Consider the following 22,765-nt stretch of genomic DNA (forward strand, 5'->3'; position numbering starts at 1 on the left):
CTAGGGACTGTGAACGCTGGCTGCCTCTGTAGCGTGACGAGACACCAGAGAAGGAAGTTATGGCAAGGGAGTATTTGGGTTGGCTATAATATAAATTCATGCATTATGAAAAATGCTGCCAGGTGTAAGTTCTGAGAGGTCACAACGTTTTGGGAAAAAGTGCACACTTGTGTTGTTTTTATTGGTACTTTGTTGTAAAACATCTTTTTAAACAGAGCAAAGATTGGCTGTTGAACTGTGTGTTTTGAGGTAGAAGAAAGCAATAGAGGGACTTCTGTGCAGCTGTGGAAATGGCAGAAAGAAAAAAAAATCCAAGCTGCAAATTTCAGGGAGGAAACTTGAAAGAATGAGAGGAGACTTAAGGTGGACTTCTGATAACAGTGAATTGAATCTGTCTGACTGCTGTGAGAAGAACCTCAGCAGAATGTTCTCTTTGTGTGTTTGGTCTATGTGGATGTCATTCCCGGTCCTACTATCCAGACAGAACCGGTCTCCGGGACTGCAGGTAACACTGGGGAGGGGGAGAGGCTGGCGGGAGTCTGCTTGCTGCTCCAAAGTGGACTCAGCAGTTTGTTTTTCTGTGTGCTCTGCTGTCTTTGTGTTTTGTAACCTATGTGGATGCCATTTTTAATCCAGTTACTGTGGCAAGCAGCAAAGAATTTTGAAAGTCAGAATCTCTACAAAGACTCCAGCAAAAGGCACTCAGTGTGTTTGGGTTCTCCCCCCCCCCCCCCCCCCCCCCAATTTTATTCAATCCTGTCTATGATCTTGGATGTCAGCTGATTCCAAAGAACTTTTCTGTATCCAAAAAAACAAAAACAAACAAAAAAAAGGCTTACTGTTGATAATGAAGTTATTAATTGCATGTTAGGCATAAAATGTAGTAACTAATAAATGGGTGGCTTAATGAAATATGCTTTTAGGTTTACTTGTCATATAATTAACTGGTTATTCTTTTTGCTTCCATTCTTATACTGTATAGACTCGTGCTACTCTGTATGATTTAATACATACTGTTCTAGTTCAGCTCTTCCAAGTATGTCTGCTGCTAGGCACAAAGCTTAGAGAGACCCAGCAGCAGCAGGATGGCCTGGCCTGGCCTGACCGGGAATGGAACCCACCTCCTGCACATGGCAACATTAAGCACTGCCACTGCACCCTCTCATCCCAGCCTATGCCCTAAGGCTTTCTCTTGCCTTTGTCTCTCTTTGCAATTGAAAGCTCTTTGGGAAGCAGGGTGCAGATCCTGGTCGGGGGTGTATGTACTAGATGGCAATGCAGAGTTTGTCCCTGTTCTCCAGTAATGCAAGAGAGGCTTTGACCAAAGTGCTGTTCTCTCTGTCTGTGTGCAGGACTATGAAGCCAGGACTGGACGAGCCCACAGGTCCCCCTCGCCCAAGCAGAGTGTGAGGAAGAACCTGGACTTTGAGCCTCTCTCCACAACGGCACTTATCCTGGAGGACAGACCAGCGTAAGTCTCGCACGGTGTCTCCCATGTTGCTTTCACTCCGATTCCGGCCTACAAAACGGGGGTATTCAGAGAATTTCTTCCACCCACCCAGCAGGCACACACTGTTGGCTTTTGCCGCTTTAGAGATCAGAATTGTGCGGATTGCAGCTGTTCTCATGTGGTGGGAAATTACTAGCCGATTGGATTGCTCAGTTTCTGAAGGGCTAAACCGCCTTTCTTCTTTCAGAGGGTGGTGGTGGCGGCTATTGCAGTTAAGGTCTTCTGACTTCAAAGTATTGAGAGCATAGACAGTTTGGGCTACTTCATTAAGAATACCAATGCAGGCATCTTTTTGTTGAAAATAGTGTGCTGAATTTTGGGCCCCGTGATTTCTTTTTTTTAAATGACTGTTTATGTATTGCATGTTAATAAGAGCATCTGGCTGGCAGGAGGCAGCTGCAGTCAATGGCGCTCATGGAGGGTCCTGGAACACAGCACGCTCACCTTCGCTCTGACCCTCCCAGAGCTCCTCAGCAGATGCCCTTCAGTAGAAAGAGATGCCTCCAACTTGACCATTTGTCATGACCTACAAAACTCTTTGTGGAAGGGGGCTTCTTTGATAATAGGCTGCTATAATCCCAGAGGAAGGTCTGAGCAGATTTGCTTTTCTTGTTGCAGCTTGCTTGTACTCGCACCTTCAGGCTTTTGTTTTAAGGTCTTCCCGACTTCCTTTGTAGCTTGGTTCTGTTCATCCTGTTCCCTCTACCAGTGAGTCCGGTGGGGATGGGTGTCAGTCGGCAAGAGAAGGGAGATGGAATGGGAATGCAGTTTCATAGAGAGTTTAGAAAGTTGACAGGATGGTGACTCTATAAAGTAGTTGCCAGAATCTTCTTTGGTGCTTCACTGCAAATAAGATTACATGTCGATATCTATTAGTGTAATAAAAGTAAGCTCTGAATGGATTTGTTGGAGCATAATTTAAATGCCGAATTCAGTGGCTTTATCTGAGAAAGTTGCATGAGCCTTTACAGATAGTATATATTACCTTGTAGGCTTCAAGATATTTTTGGTGTATGGCATAAGCAGGTAACGTGTTCTATTCTAATGGAACTACTGAATTATAATGCCATTTCCTTACTGGTCTATTAGAAACCTATTTGTCTGGTAGACATTGCCCAAATAGCAGGGCTCTTCTGGAATATAAAACCCTAGAACAAAAGGTCTGAAGCAGCCCTAACATTTGTTGTAAGTTCATTAAAGAAAAAATATAACATTTTAGACTATTCCTAACTAAATGTGGGGGCAGGTAGGTACATTTTTGTACAGGTGGGTCTCCAGCTGGCCAATATTGGGCTTACTTGTAGATAAGGTTCCTAGTGCCACCCAGTGTGTTCATCAGCCCATTCTCTAAATCATGCTGTTAGAGAGATAAGGAAATATAATGCTGAATTGTTTCTCTCCTGACTTAAGTTGAAGAATGTCTTAGTGTGTGGTGCTGCGCTTGATCTTTTTTTTTTTTTATGTTGGCTTAGTACTAGCTGGAGAGGTTGAGAGAAGCAAGGTCACGGTGCCCTTGCACAGCACGCTGCCTCCCTTCTTCTCCTCTCCCAGCCATAAATAATGAAATGCTTCCTCTAAAGATCACTCGCACAGTATTCAGGATCCCAGGCACAGTGTAAGTTCTCTTTACTTCATAAAATAGTCACCTGTGCTGCTCTTACATTATAGAAACTTTAACACTTTAGATAAAACAGTGCCAGCACATGTAAGGTTTAAAAGAGACCAGTGAATTTGGCTTTACTGAGCAACGCAGGGCAAGTACCACTATGAATCAACTTACTGTCACAGAAATTGAACTATTTAATTACTTAATTGCCTTCGTGAGCAAACTGGCCAGCTAGTAGTGTGGATGGCTTTAGGCAATACTGCTAGACGACCGATCTGGCTCTGTCCACAGCCAGCCCTACATTGAGCCATTACACGATTCACGGTCTCCTGTGTATGGTCTGGGCCCCCAGTCTTCTCCTCAGCTGTTCTCTTGCTTTGTATACAGTGTGATGTCTGCAGGAGGTTCGGATAAAAATCAGCATGATTTAATGTGGGTTCATAATGATGGAAATGGTTTAGTAAGCTGACGTTTCAAAAACCTTAGACACCCAATCATTGTCTCTGCGATGAACCATATATGAGAATGAACAAGTTTTTTGGGGGTTTTTTTTTTTAATTGCTTACCAAATTATCTGAAAACGTTTTTGTACTGATGCTTTAAAACAGTTCTCAAAGTTGCATCAATAATTCTGTGCCTAAAACTGACCTTTAATATTTCCATTTTCATAGAGCTATCATTTGAGGCAAAAAAGTATTTGGTTAAACAGGTCTCTCTCTCTCGCGCTCTCTCTCCCCCTCCCCCTCGATGTGGGGCAGTCGCCACCACGTGTGGCTGAACCTAAGTATACTCTCAGCTAAGTGGGTACCTGAGACGACAAAGGGAAATAAAATGATTTGCCCAAGATCACAAGAAGTGTCAGTGGGGGAAGTGAGATGGCTTTCCTGGTTCTTAACCCATTGATATAACCACTAGGACACTCCAAGAGTTTTCCCATTTTTTGACCTGAGGGAAAGGAGTGTCAGCTCCTGAAAGCCAGTTAAGTGTAAGTTAGTTCAATAAAAAAGTATCACTTGAGATATTTTTCTTTTGCTGACCTTCATTTCTGTGCTTTCAGGTGGACTAACATAGCAAACGCACTGCTTTCTGATAGTTATATAATTTGAAAGGTCACTAGTCATTTCCACACACCACTTAGTCCACATGGCCATAGCATTTACTCGTTACATCCATAGGGAACGTGTGTGACGTGGGGGGGGGGGACATGGCCTGAAGAAAGCTCATGACATGGCGGGGGAGGGGGCCCACACTAGTTGCCTAATCAGGAAAGAAAGAGATGGCTTATGCTGTTGAGTCTGTGACCCGTGGAGGGCAGGAACTGCCAGAACTTGGTGTCGTCGTCCTAAGCATACCACGGCTTAGCCATACGTCGTCTTGGTCCAGGGAGAGGAGCTGCTTCTGCTGTGGAAGGCCCAGGCGGGGGAGCCGCTTACTCTGTGGCAGAAGCGGACATGGGAGCGGCCAATGTGCCAGGTCCATAAGCCAGGAAGCACTGCCACATCAGGCCTCAGTCTGGGAGGAGTTCCTGCTCGGGGAGAGAGATATCACAGCTGTTACCCGCAGGGGGAGAAGAGAATGAGGAAGTGGAATGGGAGAGGGGAGGAGGCAATGAATGGGAAATAAAGGCAAATAGTGCAAAAAAAAAAAAAGTTAAAACATGAGAAGACAAAAAAGAATAAACTAAGAAAAATACAAAAAGAAAAACAGGAAAAATTAGTGAAAACAGGAAAAAAAAAAAAAAGTTGAGCTGGGTGGGATGGAGTTTTTCTCAGCTCCTGAAAAGTTTTGGCTGGCACCTAAGTTTTTTTGAAAAATGTTCCAGCCCCTTTTGTTGTGGGGGGGTGTGTGTGTGTGTGTGCACTTTGATCCATGTGTATGGTCTGTGTCTCTGTTGTGTGGTAAGGTCTGCCTAATGGCTCTCTGTATCTGGGTGTGTTGTGTCTATGACTTTTTCTGTGTCCATCTGTGGTGTGTCTCTTCTGTCTGGGGGTTGTTCTCTCTAGGTGGGATATGTCAAGGTCACCTGTCTGGGTGTTAGGTATCTATCTCTCTGTAGAGTGTCTCTCTCTCTGTGTCTGTCTGGGCATGGGGTAATAGTATTTGTGTCTGTCTGGGTATCTGTTTGTCTCGGTCTATGTGGATACAGGGTGTCTGCCTCTCTATGCCTGTGTGCTTGTTTGTGTCTGCATACTCCTTTCAGCAACTTGAAGAGAAATTGGGGGCTTTTGAGCCACTGGTTGCCTGCTGAATACACTTCGCGTGTGTGTGAATGTGCGCATGTGTGCGTATTTATGTATGTATACATACAGTGGCTTGCAAAAGTATTCAACCCTCTAAAAAGTCAGCCGATTTGTGAGGATTACAAATGATGCTTAGAGAGTGTTCCAGACAGTATGTTATTGCTAACCAATATGCTCTTAAAGTAAATTTCCAAAGTCACAATTCATTATTATCTGCATTTTTTGTAAAATAAAATTGAAAACTGAAAAATGCTGTTTGCATAAATAGTCAACCCCTGTGCTATAGAAGCTCCAAGTTTACACAGGTGAAAGGTATTGCCCTAACAATTGGCTTACAGTTGGCTTCTACCTGTGAATCATTAAAGATCAGCTTTTCTAGATAAGATTCCCGAATTCCAGTACTATTGGTCAGATTGTGAATCTGAAGGAAAGCTGTGAAAATGAAGACCAAAGAACATTCTCCTAGGACAAGCAGGATGGTAGTCCTCACAGATGGTTGACATCAGATGGAGCCCGGCACGGAAAACTTTTGTCGACTGACACACTGAGCATGCCCAGCATGCCACTATCCGCGCATCCATGTGAGGTTCTCTTTAGTCTCTCTTTCCACAGTTCCTTTGCCTCATGGTTTTTGGAGCTCTGTTTGTTTGCCTTTTTGTGCTTAGAATTTGCAATTTTTCTCCGGTCCATTGTCTGGTCCCCCTTCGCTGTTGGTGAATCCTCCTCGGTACGGTATGTAAACATTTTTAAGCCCAGTCTCAGAAAGGTGCCACAGATAGTCCAAGAACCTGGGAAGGGGGACAGATGAACAGATCTAAGCCATGCCCCACACACCAGGTGGAGAAGCTCTTCCATTTCAACCTGTAAGACTTCCTGGTGGAAGGCTTCCGAGAAGCCACCAGCACCTGAGAGGCGTGGTCTGAAAGGTCCAAGGCCTGAAGGATTAGGCGCTCAACATCCAAGCAGTCAAGGCCAGTGCCCGGAGATTTGGATGGCGCAGGCTGCCCTGGTTCTGAGTTATCAGGTCGGGCGTGGTCCCCAGTCTGATGGGGATCCTTGATTGATAGATCCCGAAGGAGAGGGAACCAGACCTGCCTAGCCAGTAGGACGCTACAAGGATCATGGTCCCTCGGTCCTCTGGAAGCTTCAGGAGAGTCTTCAAGAGGAGCGGAAGAGAAGGATATGTGTACAGGGGACGCTTTCCCCAATGAAGGGAGAAGGCGTTGAAGGCTGGATGTCCATCCTATGCGAACCGGGAGCAAAGATTGCTCACGTTGCAGTTGTGCAGATGTGGCGAAAAGGTCCACATCCGGGGTACTGCACTGGTGGAAAATCCAGGCCACCACCTTCAGATTCAGGGACCATTCATGTGGCTGGAAAGAGCGGCTTAGGCGGTCTGCCAACACGTTCACAGTCCCGGTGAGATGTTGCTTGCAGTAATATCATCTGTGACAGAGCCCATGACCTGATCTGTACCGCCTCCTAAATGACCCTGTGCCTTCTTACTTGTTGATATACCACATCGTGACTTGGTTCCATCCGAAGCAGGACTGTCTTGAGCAACCGGTCTCGGAAAGCCCAGAGCGCGTAACGAATCGCCTGAAGCTCTGACATTTATTTGGCAGAGAGCTTCCTGAACAGTCCAGTGACCTTGCTTGTGGATGCCGTCCACGTGGGCTCCCCAGCGCTGATGGGAGGCATCAGTGGTAAGCACTACCTGAGGCAGTGTAGCCTGGGAGGGAATTCCCTGCTTTAGGACAGAGACCCCTTTAGAGGTTGTGTGACAGACACACAACTCGAGGTCCTGGGATGCTTGCTGTCATTGCGACCTCAATGTCCATTGTGCACTGCGCATGCAGAGGCAGGTTATTGGGATAACATGGACTGAGGCTGCCATGTAACCCAGCAAGCGAAGCAGAAGGTGTGCACTCGCATTCCGACTACTGCGCACAAAGGTTGCAACGAAGAAAGGGCCAGGGCCCTATCGTGGGGCAAGAATGCCTTTGCCTGAACTGTGTCCAGTCTGGCTTCTATGAAGTCCATCTGGGGAGGTAGGCAGAGGTGAGATTTTGGGTAGTTGATGACAAAACCCAATGATTGAAGCGTCCGCAACGTTGGGGCCAAAACATCCAGTGCCTCTATGCGGCAGTCGCTTTTTGCCAGCTAGTCATCCAAATAGGGGAAGATGTGCACTGCATGGTGCCTGAGGTCAGTGCCACAACTGCCAGGCACTTGGTGAAGATGTGAGGGGCTGAGGCAAAGCCAAATGTAGCACCCTGTACTGGTAGTGTGCCTTCTCCAGCACAAAGCGGAGGTACTTTCTGTGCTCGGGGAAGATGGCAATGTGGGCGTATGTGTCTTTGAGATCGAGGGAGCAGATCCAATCTCCTCTTTTGAGGAGGGGAATCAGAGTCTCCAGAGAAGCCATTTTTAACTTTTCTCTTGCAAGAAACTTGTCCAATGCCCTAAGATCGAGAATGGGGCGTAAGCCCCCAGTTCTCTTTGGAATGAGGAAATACCTCAAATAGAACCCTCAGTCCTGCTGAGGACAAGGAACGGGCCCTACTGCTCCTGCCGCGAGAAGGGCGGATAGCTCTGTTTGAAGTATGACCTGCTGGGCGGACGAACCCCACGATGGACATGGGAGAGAGTCCCCTGGGATACTTCTGAAATTGAGACGATACCCCTGGTGGACTATGGTAAGGACCCAGTTGTCCAAGGTGATGGTCGACCAGTGGTGGGCAAAGCAAAGAAGTCTGCCTCCCACTGGGGGGGATCCTGCATCAGGCGAACATCTTGCTGTATCGTGCTCCCTTGCCTCTAGTCAAAAGCCAGTAGCTGGAGCCTGCTTGGGGGGCTGATTGGGGCCGGGGTTGCTTCAGTGGTGGTATGGCAGCCGCAGACACCTCACCGGAACTGGAGACATGTGCCGACTGGGATCGGTGTCAATGCTTGTGGGATCTCCCACAGTGCTCGGTCTGGTCTTTCCCTGGCGCCAAAGAGGCGGAGGATGCCGATGTCCTGGAGAACGGTGAGATCAAGGGGGATTGGTCACCAGCCCCCTCAGCCTGTAGTCTATGCCATCGTGGGTGTGGCGAGGGGGAGCGTATCGAGTGGTTCTCCTTGACACCCCCCCCCCCCCCCCCCTGGGTGTCGATGGCTCTGATACGGGCATAGGTGGAGCAGATTTTTTTTTGAACCAAAGAGTTTCTCCATTTTGTCAAGGCAAGCACGACGGCCCTGGGGGGGTCATCTGACACACAGTTTTCACCCTCTGACGTCATGCGATGCCCCCAGGCAGAGGATGCAAACCTCATGCGGATCCAAGAAGTGGGACGCTGGGAATTGACTGCATGGAAGGAAGAAAGATGTTTATGTATCGGCCGAGGAGGATACACCGACCATGAAGGGGGACCGGAGAAACATTGCAAATCCTAAGCGCAAAATGGCAAATGGAGCTTCAAAAACTGCGAGGCAACTGCACTGCGGAAAAGGACTGAAAGGGGACCTCGCGTGGATGCGCGGATAGTGGAATGCTGCACATGCTCAGTGTGCGAGTCATAGCTTTTAGAAATTTTGACTAAAGTTTTCTGTGCCGATGATGTCACCCATCTGTGAGGACTAACATCCTGCTGTCCTAGGAGAATACCTGATACAGGTAAGCAACTGCGCTTTCTAAGAAAATTAGTTATAAACATGCCCAAGATAGGAAAAGGCTATAAAATAATATCCAAGTACTTGGATATCCCAGTGAGCACTGTTGGATCAATTGTGAGGAAATGGAAGCTGCATCATATCACCCAGACACCGCCTAGACAAGGCCATCTTTCAAAACTCGGCGTCAGAGCAAGGAGACCTGTGAGGGAAGCCACAGAGAGGCCAACAATCACTTTGAAGGAGGTACAGGGTCCAGTGGCTGAGACAGAGTGAAGGTGCACCAGTCAACCATATTGAGAGCTCTGCTTACAACTGGCCTACATGGGATGATGGCTAGAAAGAAGCCATTACTGAAGAAAATCCATATCAAACCACGTCTGGAGTTTTCCAGAAAGCATCACTAACCCAACTAAAACATGGGATAAGCTTTTGTGGTGGGATGAGACAAAAATGGAGCTTTCTGGCCAAAATTCAAAACTGTGTGTGGCGCAAACCTAACACTACCCATTCCTCAGCAAACACCATCCTAACAGTAAAGTATGGGGGTGGTAGTATCATGTTGTGGGGATGCTTTTCCTCAGCGGGGACTGGGCATCTTGTTAAAATTAAAGGATGGATGGATAGTGCAACATATAGAGGGATATGGCAAGACAACCTGTTTCAGTCTGCTAAAAAAACTTAAACTTGGGAGAAAGTTCACCTTTCAGCAGGACAATGCTACCAAGCACAAGGCCAAAGCAACATAATGGTTGAACAACACAAAGGTGAATGTTCTCCAGTGGACAAGTCAAAGTCTGTATCTCAGTCAAGTTGAGAATCTGTGGTGCTATTTGAAACTTTGGTTGGATGGATGATGTTTATAACTGCAATCTGAACAACCTGGAGCAAATCTGCTAGGAAGAATGGGCAAAACTCACTCCAAACAGTGTGCAAAGCTGGTAGAAACTTAACCCAACAGACTTAAAGCTATTATTCCAGCAAAAAGTGGTTCTACCAAGTACTAGTCTGAAAGGGTTGAATATTTATGCAAGCAGCATTTTTCAGTTTTTAATTTTATTTTACAAAAAATGCAGAGATAATGAATTGTGACTTTGAAAATTTACCTTGAGTATACTAGTTTGCAATATATACTGAATTACTGTAATGGGCTTTACTTGGACTTCCTGACTCTGCGATCCGACCTTTACAGCTTATACAAAATTCTGCTGCTTGCATTTTACTAGGCTCACCCGTTAAGTCATATCACTCCAACTCTATATTCTTTACATTGGTTACCCATCAAATTCAGAATCCTTTATAAAATATTATCTGTTGTTCACTCACTACTACATCACCCTTCTTCGATTTGGCTCTGTTCCATTCTTCGGATCTATAAACCATCTAGGCACTTAAGATCTCTAAACAAAAACCTATTAGACATCCCTTCAGTATGTCTGGCACGTTTTAGATCTCACCAGAAAAAGAGCTTTTTCAGTAGCAGGTCCTCTATTATGGAACTCTTTACCGACCCCTCTTTGTCAAATCTCAAACTCTGAGGAATTCAAGAAATCATTAAAAACATACTTATTCTCCAAAGCTTTTGCCATCTCAGACACAAACCACACTTAATTTCACTATACACAGTTGTTACCATGACTTCATCCATTTGCTGCTTCTTCCTCCCTTTTCTTTAATTTTTAATCATTTTTAATATTAACCTTGTATTGTTTGCATAATTTATATAATTGTATGTTTGTAATTTTCTTTCATTTTACATTTGTTTTGTCTCTTAATTTATTGTAAACCGTTTTGTTCAATATTTTATTGCAAAAACGGTATATAAATAATTTTAAATAAACAAATACGCAGCTTGTCCCTGACGGTATGTGTAAGTGTCCTTTGTAATGCACACCAGTCTGCTGACTTTAGGGGATCAAGCCCCACTGTATATACCTTTAGTAACCCATCTTGGGCTCAAACCAATTGCATGAATGGAAGGGGGGCTGCAGCTCAAAAACTTTGCTCACTCCTGCTGTAGGGCACAACACCCTCATTACCTTTTCCATCACATCAAGCAGTGTCAAAGGAAGGAATAGTTACCTTTTCTATGGGACAACAAGGATCAGTGTGCTAAGATGGAAGAGATCTGAACATTTGCACTCTCTCTCTCTCTCTCTCTCATAGTTGGATATAGACAATTGGTAAGGTATTTAAAATAGGTAGTCAAACAAATTTATTTGGGTTTTTTTTACAAGTGTCTTCCTTTGCACTTCGTGCCACTGTTGTTCACGCTGTCCCTTCTTCCATGCTACCTGCTTCTTAGGTTTCCCCTCTTGCTACCAGTGGTGTGCCACAGGGGATAGTTCCTTAACTCAGTTCTGTTTAATATTTGTATAAGAAATACTGCTGAAGGGCTATTGGGGGGGAAAAGTTTGCCTTTGTGCGGATGATCCTGAAATCTATAACAGGATAGATCCCCTGGAAGGTGCGGAAAACAGGAGAGATCTAGAGAAGCTTGAGGAGTGGTCTGGAGTAATTTCCCAACCCCTGCAGTGCACGTGTGCTGGGGGGGGGGGGGGGAAAGCCCAACAAGAAGTTGAGGTGCAGCTGCAATCTTGACTTTCTTCCTCTCTTGGGCCTGTAGGATGTCCTCCCGCTAGCAGGGGGGTGAGGTCAGAAACCAGTGCTTATCTGTTGCTGCTGCTGTTTCCTCCTCCGCAGTTGAAACTGTGCAGGGTCTGTAGTCTTGCCAGATCTGCTAGCCCCGTGGAGTTCTGATTTCAGAGGGAAGCCGGCGGATGAGGAAGAAGCAGCATCAGGTAAGTGTTGCTCACAGGCGCTGTCGGTTCCAGGACATGAGCGAGAGAAGGAACAGCTGAATGTACCAAGAGGTGGGGAGAGGGAGAGAAGGGAAGGTGGTGATGCCAGGGATGGAGGAAAGAGAAAGGAAATGGTGCCAGGAGGTGGGGAGAGTGATGGCAGAGGATGGGGGGGAGAGAGAAGGGAGGGGAAAGTAACATACATAGTAGCATATACAAATGATGGCAGAAAAGGACCAAATGGTCCATCTGGTCTGCCCAGCAAGCTTCTTATGGTAGTAAGTGACAATGCCAGGGGGTGGAGTGAAGGAAGGAGGAAGGTGGTGATTATGCCACGGAGTGAGAAAGAGAAAAGATAATGTGATGCTGCCAGGGAGAGGAAAGGGAAGGTGATAGAGGCTGGAGGGGAGAGGGAAGTGAAGAGAGAAGTGGTGGTGGGGATAATGCTAGGGGTGAGAGAGAGGGAAGGGAGAAGGTGATGATGATGCATGGTGCGGGGGTGTGTGGGAGAAGCATGGGACCCTAATGATGATGCTGAGGGTGGTGGGGGGTGTGGAGAGAGAGGAGAAGATGATGCCTGAGGATTGAGGGAGAGGGAAGGGAACATGCCAGGGTGTGGGCGAAGGAGGAAACCAGGGGGTTGAGAGGAGAGGGTTGTGGGGAGAAGGGAGAAAGTGGTGGTGGTGATGCTGGGGTGGGGAAGGGGAGGGTAAGGGAATAGAAGAGAAAATGAAGGTGGTGTGCCACGATGAAGAGATGCCAGGTGTGCCACAGCTCAAAAAAGTTTGGCAGTCACTGTTCTAGAGTTTGGCAAGTTAGATTTAATGCTAGGTAATGTCAGGGGAGAGGAGGAGGAGGTGATGCTGGAGGGTGGAAGAAGAAGAGGTGGTGATGATGCAGAGTGAGGGGGGGAGAGAGAGACACGGAAGTGGTGGTACTGTCTAGGGAAAGGGATAGGGAAGGGAAGAGAAAATGATGAAGGTAATGGTGTGCCAACAATGTGCCAAGTGTGCATGACACACACACGAGATTGGAAACCACTGGTCTAGAGTTTGGCAGGAAATATTTAATGTGGAAAAAAAAAAGTACGTATTTCAGTTGTAAAACCCAAGGAAACGGTACAGTGTAGGTGGTGGTGATCTGTGTACAAAACAAGAGCAGGATCTGGGTGTGATCTTACCTTATGATCTCAAGGTGGCCAAGTAGGACAAGGTGACAGCAAAAGCCAGAAGGATGCTTGGTTACATAGGGAGAGGAGTAGCCGGCAAGAAAAAGGTGATATTGCTTCTGCTTAAGTCTCTTGTGAGGCCTCATTTGGAGTATTGTGCACGGTTCTGGAGCCCGCATTTTCAAAAGAATATTAGGATGAAATCGTTCGAGGGCAGCTACTAAATTGGTATACACTTTATGATAAAGCATATAGGGGGACAAATCTAAAGATTTAAATATGCAAATCCTGGAGGATAGGGACGATATGATATTTAAATTCCTTCAAGGAACAAATGCACAGGTAGCAGGCCTCTTTCAGTGAAAAGGAGGGCTTGGAGCAAGGGGTAATGGGATGGCTGTGAAAGAGGGTAAGTAATGTAAGGAGATATTTATTTACAGACAGGATGGTGGACGCTTGGAAGAGCCTCCTTGTGGAGGTGGTGGAGAAACAGTGTCTGACTTCAAGAGAATCTGGGACAAGACCAAAATATCTGAGAGAGAGGAAGGGACTATAAAGCCAAGCAGCAGATGTGGATGGGCCAAATGGTTTTTATCTGCAGTCATGTTGTGTCTTCCCCCCATCTCTTGATTAGGTCCTCAGGCCTTCTCTCCTTCCTCCTTTCCCCACATCTCCTGCTGCTTCTTAGGCACTTCTTCCTGCTCCTCTTTGAGAAACGCCCTGCATCTCCCATACTCCTCCAGTCTTGCTCCATAAGTCAGCTGTCACCCCACCTGCTGCAGAGTGCTAGCCCATTTCTCAGTTAAGTGGCCTCTCTCTTCAGTTTCGTAGGGCCGGCAAGCCGTGGCCACAGCTCTGCAGCTGCTTTTCTGTCTGGGTAGGGGGCGTTGATAACTATCTCGCTGGTGCCACTGCCGTTCTTGGTCTGGATTGTTGGTGCATCAGAGTTGGGGTTGTAGGTTCTGCCCTGCCAGATTCAGGAGATAGGTGGGGGCTGCAGTAAGCAGCTCCTACTGTGCTTTTGCTCCAGGGGGGTCTGCTTTATTAGGACTGGGAACTGTGATAGAAGGTTCTGCTTAGGCTTCTGCTTCACAAAGTCTAGGATGGAACAGGGGCCACAGTAGTCCTCTCCCACCAGTCTCATTGCTCTACAGAAAGCGGGGGCCACTCTAGCAACTCCCACTCATGCTGTTGCTTTGTGGAATTTGTGAAGACAGGGCACCCTGGGGTCATTGCCCTGCCAGATCCAGGACGGGGTGGGGGGGGGGGGGTGTGGTAGTAGCTTCCATCAGAGCCTGTTGCTTAGCTGCTTCCAGACAGGCCAAGGTCGCTGCTGGGTTTGGACAGGGTTTGCATGCCTCTGCTCCAGGTTCCCCTGAATCTGGGTGGGTATCTCCACCAGTGATCCTCTGTGCTCAGGAATGGCGAGGAGGCGGTGTGCCACTCCTCTGGATGGATTTGCGGGGGAAAGGGGCAGTAATAAATGGACTGGAGGGTAGAAGCAGTAGCAGCTTTAAGCCTATTCTGGTAGCAGTGTTGGTTCTGCCAGTGCTACTTCTGTGTCCAGGTGAAGGCAAGCAGAAACAGCTCCTAGACGAGGCCCCCTTTAGACTTCTGGGCAAGCAGGCCGAAGAAGGGTTGGTAACGGCTGTTGGCCTTGGGCAGGATGAATCACCACTTCTCAGTGTTGCTGGTGGTGGGAACGGGAGCTGAGTCAGTCAAATTGGGGTGACCTTCCAGCCTTCAAGGCAGAAAACACATTTCTGGTCCAGCAGGAGCTGGAAAAATAGGATTTGTTGCGCTGGTTCTCTCTTTCTGCTATTTGGCCTGGGCTGAATGAGATCATCCTGTTAGATGTTAAAGGAGCCAATTTAGCATGCTAGTAAGAAATATTTTAAAAAGTGGTCACGCTGTGTACCAAGAAGCTGACTCTCTCCCTTTATTGCCTCTGCATAACAATGAAAAATAAAATTTGAAAATGCTTTTTAAAAGTTTGGGAGCTTACTCTGACCAGCCACCCGTGCTAGACAAATGTGCGTCCTCTTTGCTATGCACGCACAGCCCCCAGAGGACACACTGCTTTCTAGCGGTTCTAATCATAGTTTTACAAAGGTACTACTTGGAAAGTAGGCTTTTTCATTTTGTATTTATTTAAAGACATTTGATATTGCGCCTTTTTCAATTTAGTCTCAAAATGGATTACAATCAAATTGAAAATTAAAATTTTAATACAGTAGTGCAAAATGAACAATCTAAAAACCAAAGAACATTGGGTTTGATATACAGCAGACTGTCTTGAGGGTAAGGCTCTAAATATGGGTGTGGATAAGGAGATTCATGTACTGTTAGACATGCACACCCTCCCATGCTCTCATACTGTCTCTCACATGATTTCATTCATTGACTGAGGTGAAAGATGTCGGCAGCTTGAACTGACTGACTGACTGCCTGCAGGCCATGTCTGCCCCATCTACAATGAGTGCTAGTCACCAATTAGATTATAGGTCTCCCTATTAGGTACCATGCGGGCCCTCCTGCCTACCACAGTAATTACATTTTTTATCTCTACAGGAGTGAGCTTAGAATAGAATAATGTAGGGGGGTGTGTGGATAGTTGATATGTCCTGTTTATGTATAGGTATGTTTGTTACTGTAGGATTAAAAATGTAATAAAATATAAGCAAGTTACATGTTGATTTAAGTAAGTCGATATTTTCGGGGCTTCTTTTTTTTTGCTAGTACTTTGCAGACCCAGGTTTGACAGCCAATATACCCTCTTCCAGGCATGGAGGAGTAACTGAGGCTACTAGGTCTGAGATTACTGGGACAGCAGATTGCAAGAGGTCTCAGGTTGGTGGTTCTCATCAGGGCAAGACGCGGTCAGTGGTCTGCTGCATTAGGTGCTTGTCTGTGTATCTTTCTTCAGGTGTGAAATTGCATTCAGTCTCTGGGCAGGGATGGCTGTTAGTGCTTGCCGAGTACCACAATATCTTTGTGTAAATCGGTGCATTCTAGATGCATGTAGTGGTGGTTTGAGGTGGAATCTCCATGGATTCCACGTGTTTTGGCTCTGGGGGGGAAATAGAGATTTCATTCAGTTTGGTTTTTTTTTTTTTTAATCACAAGTGACTGTCGAGGTATTACAGTGCTTGACTTCTGATTTGAGTGCAGGCTGTATGTATTTGATTTATATTGAACTGTAGTTAGGAATTGCTTTGTCCTTGCTCTCGACCTCCAACCTTTACCACTCCCCCACTGTCTTCCCTTCTTGGTAGATGTGACTGTAGATCGGGTTTACTATATGTTCAGAAGGAATTTGGGGATGGGGTTTAAGTCCCTTTTTTTTTTTAATGTTTCTTTATCTTCAGCCTCACCAAGGGCATGCTTTTGCTCTGGCTTCTGAAGGCAAAGTAGGAGCCAGAAGGAGGGAGAGAAGCTGCTCAACCCCCAAAAAGAGCAATATGGCAGGAGCCCCAGAGGAACGACTCGGCCTGATCCTTTCCCAGGAGTTTTCCCTTCATTGAGCTTCAAAGTGGCCTGTTACATGTTTGATTTTTTTTTTCCAGTGCATCTTTTCTTTAATAAATATACAAGAGTTAAACGTATATTTCAGATTTGAACTGCCGTGTAGTGCTCTGTGGGGCAAACAAGATTTGAGTGTTTTTCGCATCCTTGTCACAGGTCAGTGAGGAGGTGTGCGGCAGAATTAACAGATTCATAGAAATCTGCCCGGAGCTGCAGTGTGAAGGCTTCCGCTGGGGTCCTTAGTCCTAGATTAACACCATGGCTCATGTCACATAGCTGGAATCTGAACTGGTGGCCTAGAGGTGAAAAGGTTCTGTGGTGGTGTTGACATTTGAATAAATGAGCTGAAAGTGTGCGTGCATTTGTGTATGTGTAGAAAGGAAATACAAGGGACGGGATGTGAAGTCATGCTTTCAGGTCAGTAAAACTGTGAAAGGGTACTGTAGGCATTCTGGCCAGAACCAAGATGTTTTAAAGAAGTGTGTTAGCCCAATGGGAAAAGTAGAGCCGTCCCTTTGTCACGCTTGCAAGGGAAAAGATAGCCAGTGTTTCTACATAGTCAGAGGTGGTGTCAGGTTGCCTTTTGCTGTGGCCTGACGTTTTAGGTCGTCTTCCTATTCTTCCCACAAGAAAAAGTGTCAGAATTGCTCACATGTAGTATAGTGGGAGCCGCTTGGCTGGGGCAACACTCGGCCCCTGGAGAGCTTCAAATGGCAAACAAAATTAAGTATATTTTGAGGTCCCCAAGAGGCAAATAGAAAGGCACTACATATGCAGCTGAATTACTTTGTGGGCCACTCTGTGAGCAAAGCAGAGGGTGTTCATGCAGAGTCTGTGTCCCGCCTTTCTTCAGACCATGATAAATACCTTTCTGGCCAGGCCAAATCTCTCCTTTTACATCCATTGCTAATAAGGAAACCTGATTGTTGCCATCCAGAGCCCATAAAGCCAGGGGACTGAATTGAGCCCCCAGTTACTTAGATAGCGGAGATACAACGTTTATACTGAAATGTAACTTGTTAGTTTACAGACCTGGCACTGTAAGCAGAGTCATTCCACTACAGGCTCAAAAGCAGCCTCTGTGTTAGTGGGACATATTTGTAGTTCAGCATGGACTCTTATCCCGGAAGTAATTATTATTTATTAAACAAAAGGAAAAAAAGGCCAATGTAATGACTAGTGCGAAGCTTAGCACACCTCTTCTTGTGCTCAACTTTACTTGTGATTTAAGATTTTTAGAGCATAGTTTTAACACCAGAAATTTAGCTTCTGAGTCAGAGGTGGAGGAAAATTCTTAGTTTCTGGGGCTTTACTGCTATATCAATGTGGTCCCTGACCTGGGGCTCCCAGACTTGGGTCTTCCAGGTTCAGGGTCCCGGACTCTCGTCTCCCAGGCCTGGAAAACTCAAGTACAGGAGCCGCTCCCTTCAAGCAGGCCTTGCACCATGGACTAACTCTTAACTACAGAAATGTGAGTTAATGTTACCCCATTTCTTACCCAGGAGTTAAATTCCAGGCGTAAAACCCCCCCAAAAAAACAGGGCTAGGCGCTGGCGTTTCTGGGTTCCCCGGGTCCAGGGCCCCCACATGCAGGAGAACGAAATCTGGGAACCCACTGTGTGGCTGGGGGTGATAGGGAGGATTTGGGGGTTCTCTGAAACTGGACAGAGTTCTTCTGGCTTTAGGGGTCCCAGGCCGGACCAAATAGCCTTCAATATTTTGAAGTTAAAAATGGTAGTAAAGTAGGAGCACTTTTTAATTTTACTGCTGTTTTTAGTGTATCTAGCCAATGTAAGATGGTGTACTAAACTTAATGCACTTTTTGTGGCTGCGCACTTTAACTTTCCGATGGTTTTGCATACCATTTACTTGCATGAGGAGTTAACTTTAAAAAAAAAAAATGTTTTTTTACCACAGCAGTAAAGAAAATGTGCCAAATTTTAGCATGCCCTTTATTTATTTATTTATTTGACACTAAAGGATCTGAGAGACAAAAAGAGCAAAATGATGAATAGTCGGCAAGCACATTGCTGCCACCAGCTGTGACAGACTGTACCTGGGTCAGGGTAGAAGGAAACGTGGTCTTTAAGATGGGTATGACCCGATTTTACCCTTTTGTAAAATAAGGCACAGGAGGGGATATCAGTGAGCTTGCTGAGGCTCACACAGGAAGTTTTTGGCGGAGGAGAGATTGAATATCCCACTCCCAGGATTTCTGCTGGCGTTTAGTTCTGTTCTCTGGTTGCTAGACTGTGCTTTCTTCCCTCTTTATAATAGTTTTATTTATACTGTATAACACCATCCATATACACTGTACCTAGTGCTGTGTGTGAGGTAACTTTTATAGTTGAATTGAATTTTCCTCAATTCAGTTTGAGCTCAGGAAGGTTAAGTATTCTGCTTAAATTTACAAAGTGAATAGGAGAATCCAATCCTGGACCCCAGGGACGATAGCCCTGTTCTTGAAATGTCGCACCTTGCTACCTTACCATCCCAGGTACAAACAGCTTACATTTGACAGGCTTGAACTTCTAACGTCAGTTTCATTAGATTTAGAAGGGCCACACAGTATTACTATTTTTTTTTCAATTTGGGTACTTTAGTAGATTTACACAGGACTTTGGATGTCTCTGGACTCTCTTGATTTTTCCTCTGGTTCTGCTGCTGGGTAACTTTGAGTGTTTGAAATCAAGACACAGTGGCTGCCTCTGCTGAATGTACACGACCGAAATAGTGCAATAAAGCCGGCCCACTCCCCTCCCTCTCACCGAAGAAGCTGGCAGTCTGTGTGCCTGGGAATAGGACTTACATGGGACTTCATGTACAGTTGTGAATTGTGCTGATGAATCACTAGGAGCACTGCTGGCACGGATTTCAGCTTGAGGATTTTAACATCCCTTTTTTTTGAGCTGAGGAAATTCTGCGATGGTTGCCAGTGGTTGTTTTCTGTTGCTGTTTTTTTCTGGCATGAACACAAAGCCCATGGGGATTGCAGTTGAATAAAAGTTAGATGTAAAATTCTTCTCCTTAACCAAATGTGGCAGACTTGGACTCATCGGCAAAATCTTTGGCTGGAGGATCGGGGATTAGAAAGTGAGCAAATCGTTGAAAATTGCCAGGGACTGTGCTGATCAACGTTTGGCTTCTCCTTTGCCCCTCACCTTTATTTATTTATTTATAACTATGGTTGCCCTCTCTTACCCCTCAAGTTGGATCAGGTGATGAGTGGATTCTGCTGCTCATACCCACGAGAGTCCCTTTAAGGCTTGGTAGAAGGAAAAGCTAGCTGAATAGTGAGCACCCTTATCAGTCTGTGTGGGATATTGCCCACTTTTCTACAAAGAAATTTCAGACTGAGAGGGCATGTCTGCTAGACCCAGTAAGAAGAGCGCTCTTGTTTGTTACCTCAGGTACAGGTATGGACTTGTCTTCCAGGCCAGTGATCCAAACAAAGGACTTCACTGGATTATTTATTTATTTTTTTAACACACTAGTTTCCTCCTCTTCTGGGCATTCTGCTCAGTGGAAGTCAGCCAGTTCTGGGTTTGCAGTACCATGAGCCTTCATTGACCACCACCTTGACTTGCCTGGCCATCCCAGCAGTAGTCCCCTGAGACGCATAGGTGGGATTCCCTCCAGGTCACGGCACGATTGTGTTACTGAGCCGTTGCGTGCCGGCTGGAGACTGTTCAAAGCCCACTGGGGGAGACACTTTCTGTGCAGCAGCCTTAGACCTTAGCTGGCCCATGGAGCCAGAAGCTGGGTTGGGAACTGAAATTCTTCCATAGACAGGAGCCGATGCAAAAAAAAACAAAAGCACCGAAAGCGGGCGCTGAATGTTCAGCGCCCGCTTTCCTAATGCACCCCCGGGCACCTTTCCTGGGGTCACCATGCAATATTTAAATTAGGGGTCACATTGCCAAGGAGGCGCTAGAGTCTATTGCGCGCCCCTAGCGCCTCCTTGACAGTGGGAGCCCGGGAGTGCGTGGCTGTCCGCCAGTTTAGAAAATGGACGCTGAATTTATCGGTGTCCGTTTTCCTAATCAGCACGTACAGCCACAGGGTTCGGTAAATGGACACTGGTTATCTGAGCGTCCGTATCCCGAACCTGGCCACTGGCACTTTAAAAACATTTTTTTTGTTAATCTTTCATTCCTCCGAATTAATATCGCCACAATATTAAGTCTAAGGATGTACAGAAAAGCACTGTTTTCTGCTTTTCTGTACAACTTTTTGGGATGCTCAGAAATTAATACCTGCTCCAGGCAGGTGTTAATTATTGAGCACAAAAATGTGCGTATTGGTTGCACTTTTTTTTTTTGCATTGGGAGTGAATAACTAATAGCCTCATAGACATGCATTTGCATGTGATGAGCGCTATGAGTGTCCCGGTGTGTTGGACGTGCGTTGTGGAGGCACTAATCCCCTTATAGCATAAGGGACTGTGCATGCGCCTACACAACCCACATCAACTGCGGGTTAAATAGTGCACTCGGCTGAGTGCACTGAATTGCATTGGCCCCACAGTCGGTCTAGCACATCTCACTTTCAGTTAGAATAGATCATCCACATTTGATCACTTACTGCTACAGGTGGGGATACCTTATTTGTAAGCTAATATACCACAGAGGTGGTACTACCCTGCCCTGTGTAGAGTGGAGCTGGCAACTCTTTGGGGCCAATGTGATAAAACCTGTGCTAAAATGTGAGCTAGATTTTAGCATGAGTTTCATTTAACACGTTCGTTAAAAAAAAAAAAAAAAAAAAAAGAAGCAGTCCCCACGTGATGCAGGTAGCTAATAGACAAGGAATAAAAAAAGAAAAGTACGATAACCTGAAAACATGCATTTTAAAAAAAAAAAAATTTTTTTAACTCCTGGTCCATTTGAAAGTCAATCCATGCTTTTAAAAAAAAAAAAAGTTTCCTAACCCACTTCAGTGGGCCCAATGTTGTGCAGCCATGCTGGCCCAGCAAGTCCTCCCTCCCTCTCCAGCATGCCAGACCCCTCCCTCTCAAGTTGACATGAAGTCTGGCTTGGTGGGCCAGGCAGTCCGGCTCCGTGTTGATCCTCCCAGTCCCCCTTCCCCTTTTAAAATGAAGTCAGTGAAATCGGTTGGGCCATGCCAAACTCCCGAATCCTCCAAACTCCCCCCCCCCCAACCTCTGCCAGACAAGACCTTACCTTCTCCAGCAGGGTTGTTGCCTCTCTGGCAGTGGATTGGTCCCTCCACTATCACATGTCAGTGAAAGGACCAATCCCTTTTCAGAATTCTGAAAGGAAAGCCTTCTGAAAGGGGATTGGTCCTTTCACTGACTTGTGACAGTGGAGGAACCAATCAGTAGACTGTTAAGGAGTGAATGAAATAATATTAAGGGCCTGGCATGCTGGGAAGGGAGGGAGGACTTGCCAGGCCAACCTGCTTAGCCGGCTCAGCCCATCCAAGTGAGGTTTAGTGCCTTCCTTTTTACTGCAGAATGTTGAACTCCTGCCTCTGACCAGACATTAAATTTCCTTTTGTGAAAGGAGATGAGCTGGGCAGCTTCCCCCCTTGTAATAGCTAACAAGGCTTATTGCCCTGCAGTTTGCATCAGACACACTAAGTTTGCCGTGGGATTTTTAGTCTGGGTTTTTTTGGTGGTCAAGCCCTTATTACATACTTGGGCAAGGTGAGCGCTGAAAAACCAACGCTAAAACACGAATAAAAACCCATGGTAGGCTCATCATGGCTTATTACATTGGCGTCTGTTAGAGCTAGAAAAGTTTCTTTTGTGTTGGAAATAAATCCTTTGCTGATAGGAACAGTAGATTTGCTGTAGTAACATAGCGAATGATGGAAGGTAAAGACCAAAATGGTCCATCTAGTCTGCCCATTTGGTTTTCATGCTTTAGATTAAGCAACCAAACCAAAGTAGTGTATTTCAAATAAATAAAAAAAAATACATTTAAAAAATGTATGCAAAGAGCTACAATGAACTAACATAATATACACCTCATGTAGTAGCCAGACAGCGATCTTCCCAGCACCCAGGTATCTCACAGTGGTACTGTTTATCTAAATCCCGAACACCTTCCCTTCCCCCCACCTCTAGTCACTTGGGTAGACGTGCATATAAGTTCCAACATGCAACCCTGCACTAATTCCCCCTCACCATATCGTTTGACTTACCTCCCCACTGTTGTGCTACCACTCCATACCTCCCAAGGGGGATCATCTGTTAGAATAACTTCCACCATCTCTTCCTAGTTCATTAAAGTTTGA

At 45.9% G+C, this 22,765-nt stretch overlaps 1 protein-coding gene across 1 annotated transcript in view; it reads left to right on the forward strand.

The window, feature by feature from the left end:
* The window catches only part of TBC1D14 (TBC1 domain family member 14), a 229,332-nt gene that overhangs the window by 134,186 nt on the left and 72,381 nt on the right, over window positions 1–22,765 (forward strand). Inside the window, 1 exon segment of the mRNA XM_029591586.1 lies at window positions 1,353–1,471. Within this exon segment, the coding sequence (XP_029447446.1) occupies window positions 1,353–1,471 (119 nt within the window).

The sequence above is a fragment of the Rhinatrema bivittatum genome, chromosome 1, assembly GCF_901001135.1.
Source record: "Rhinatrema bivittatum chromosome 1, aRhiBiv1.1, whole genome shotgun sequence".
NCBI classification, from domain to species: Eukaryota; Metazoa; Chordata; class Amphibia; order Gymnophiona; family Rhinatrematidae; genus Rhinatrema; species Rhinatrema bivittatum.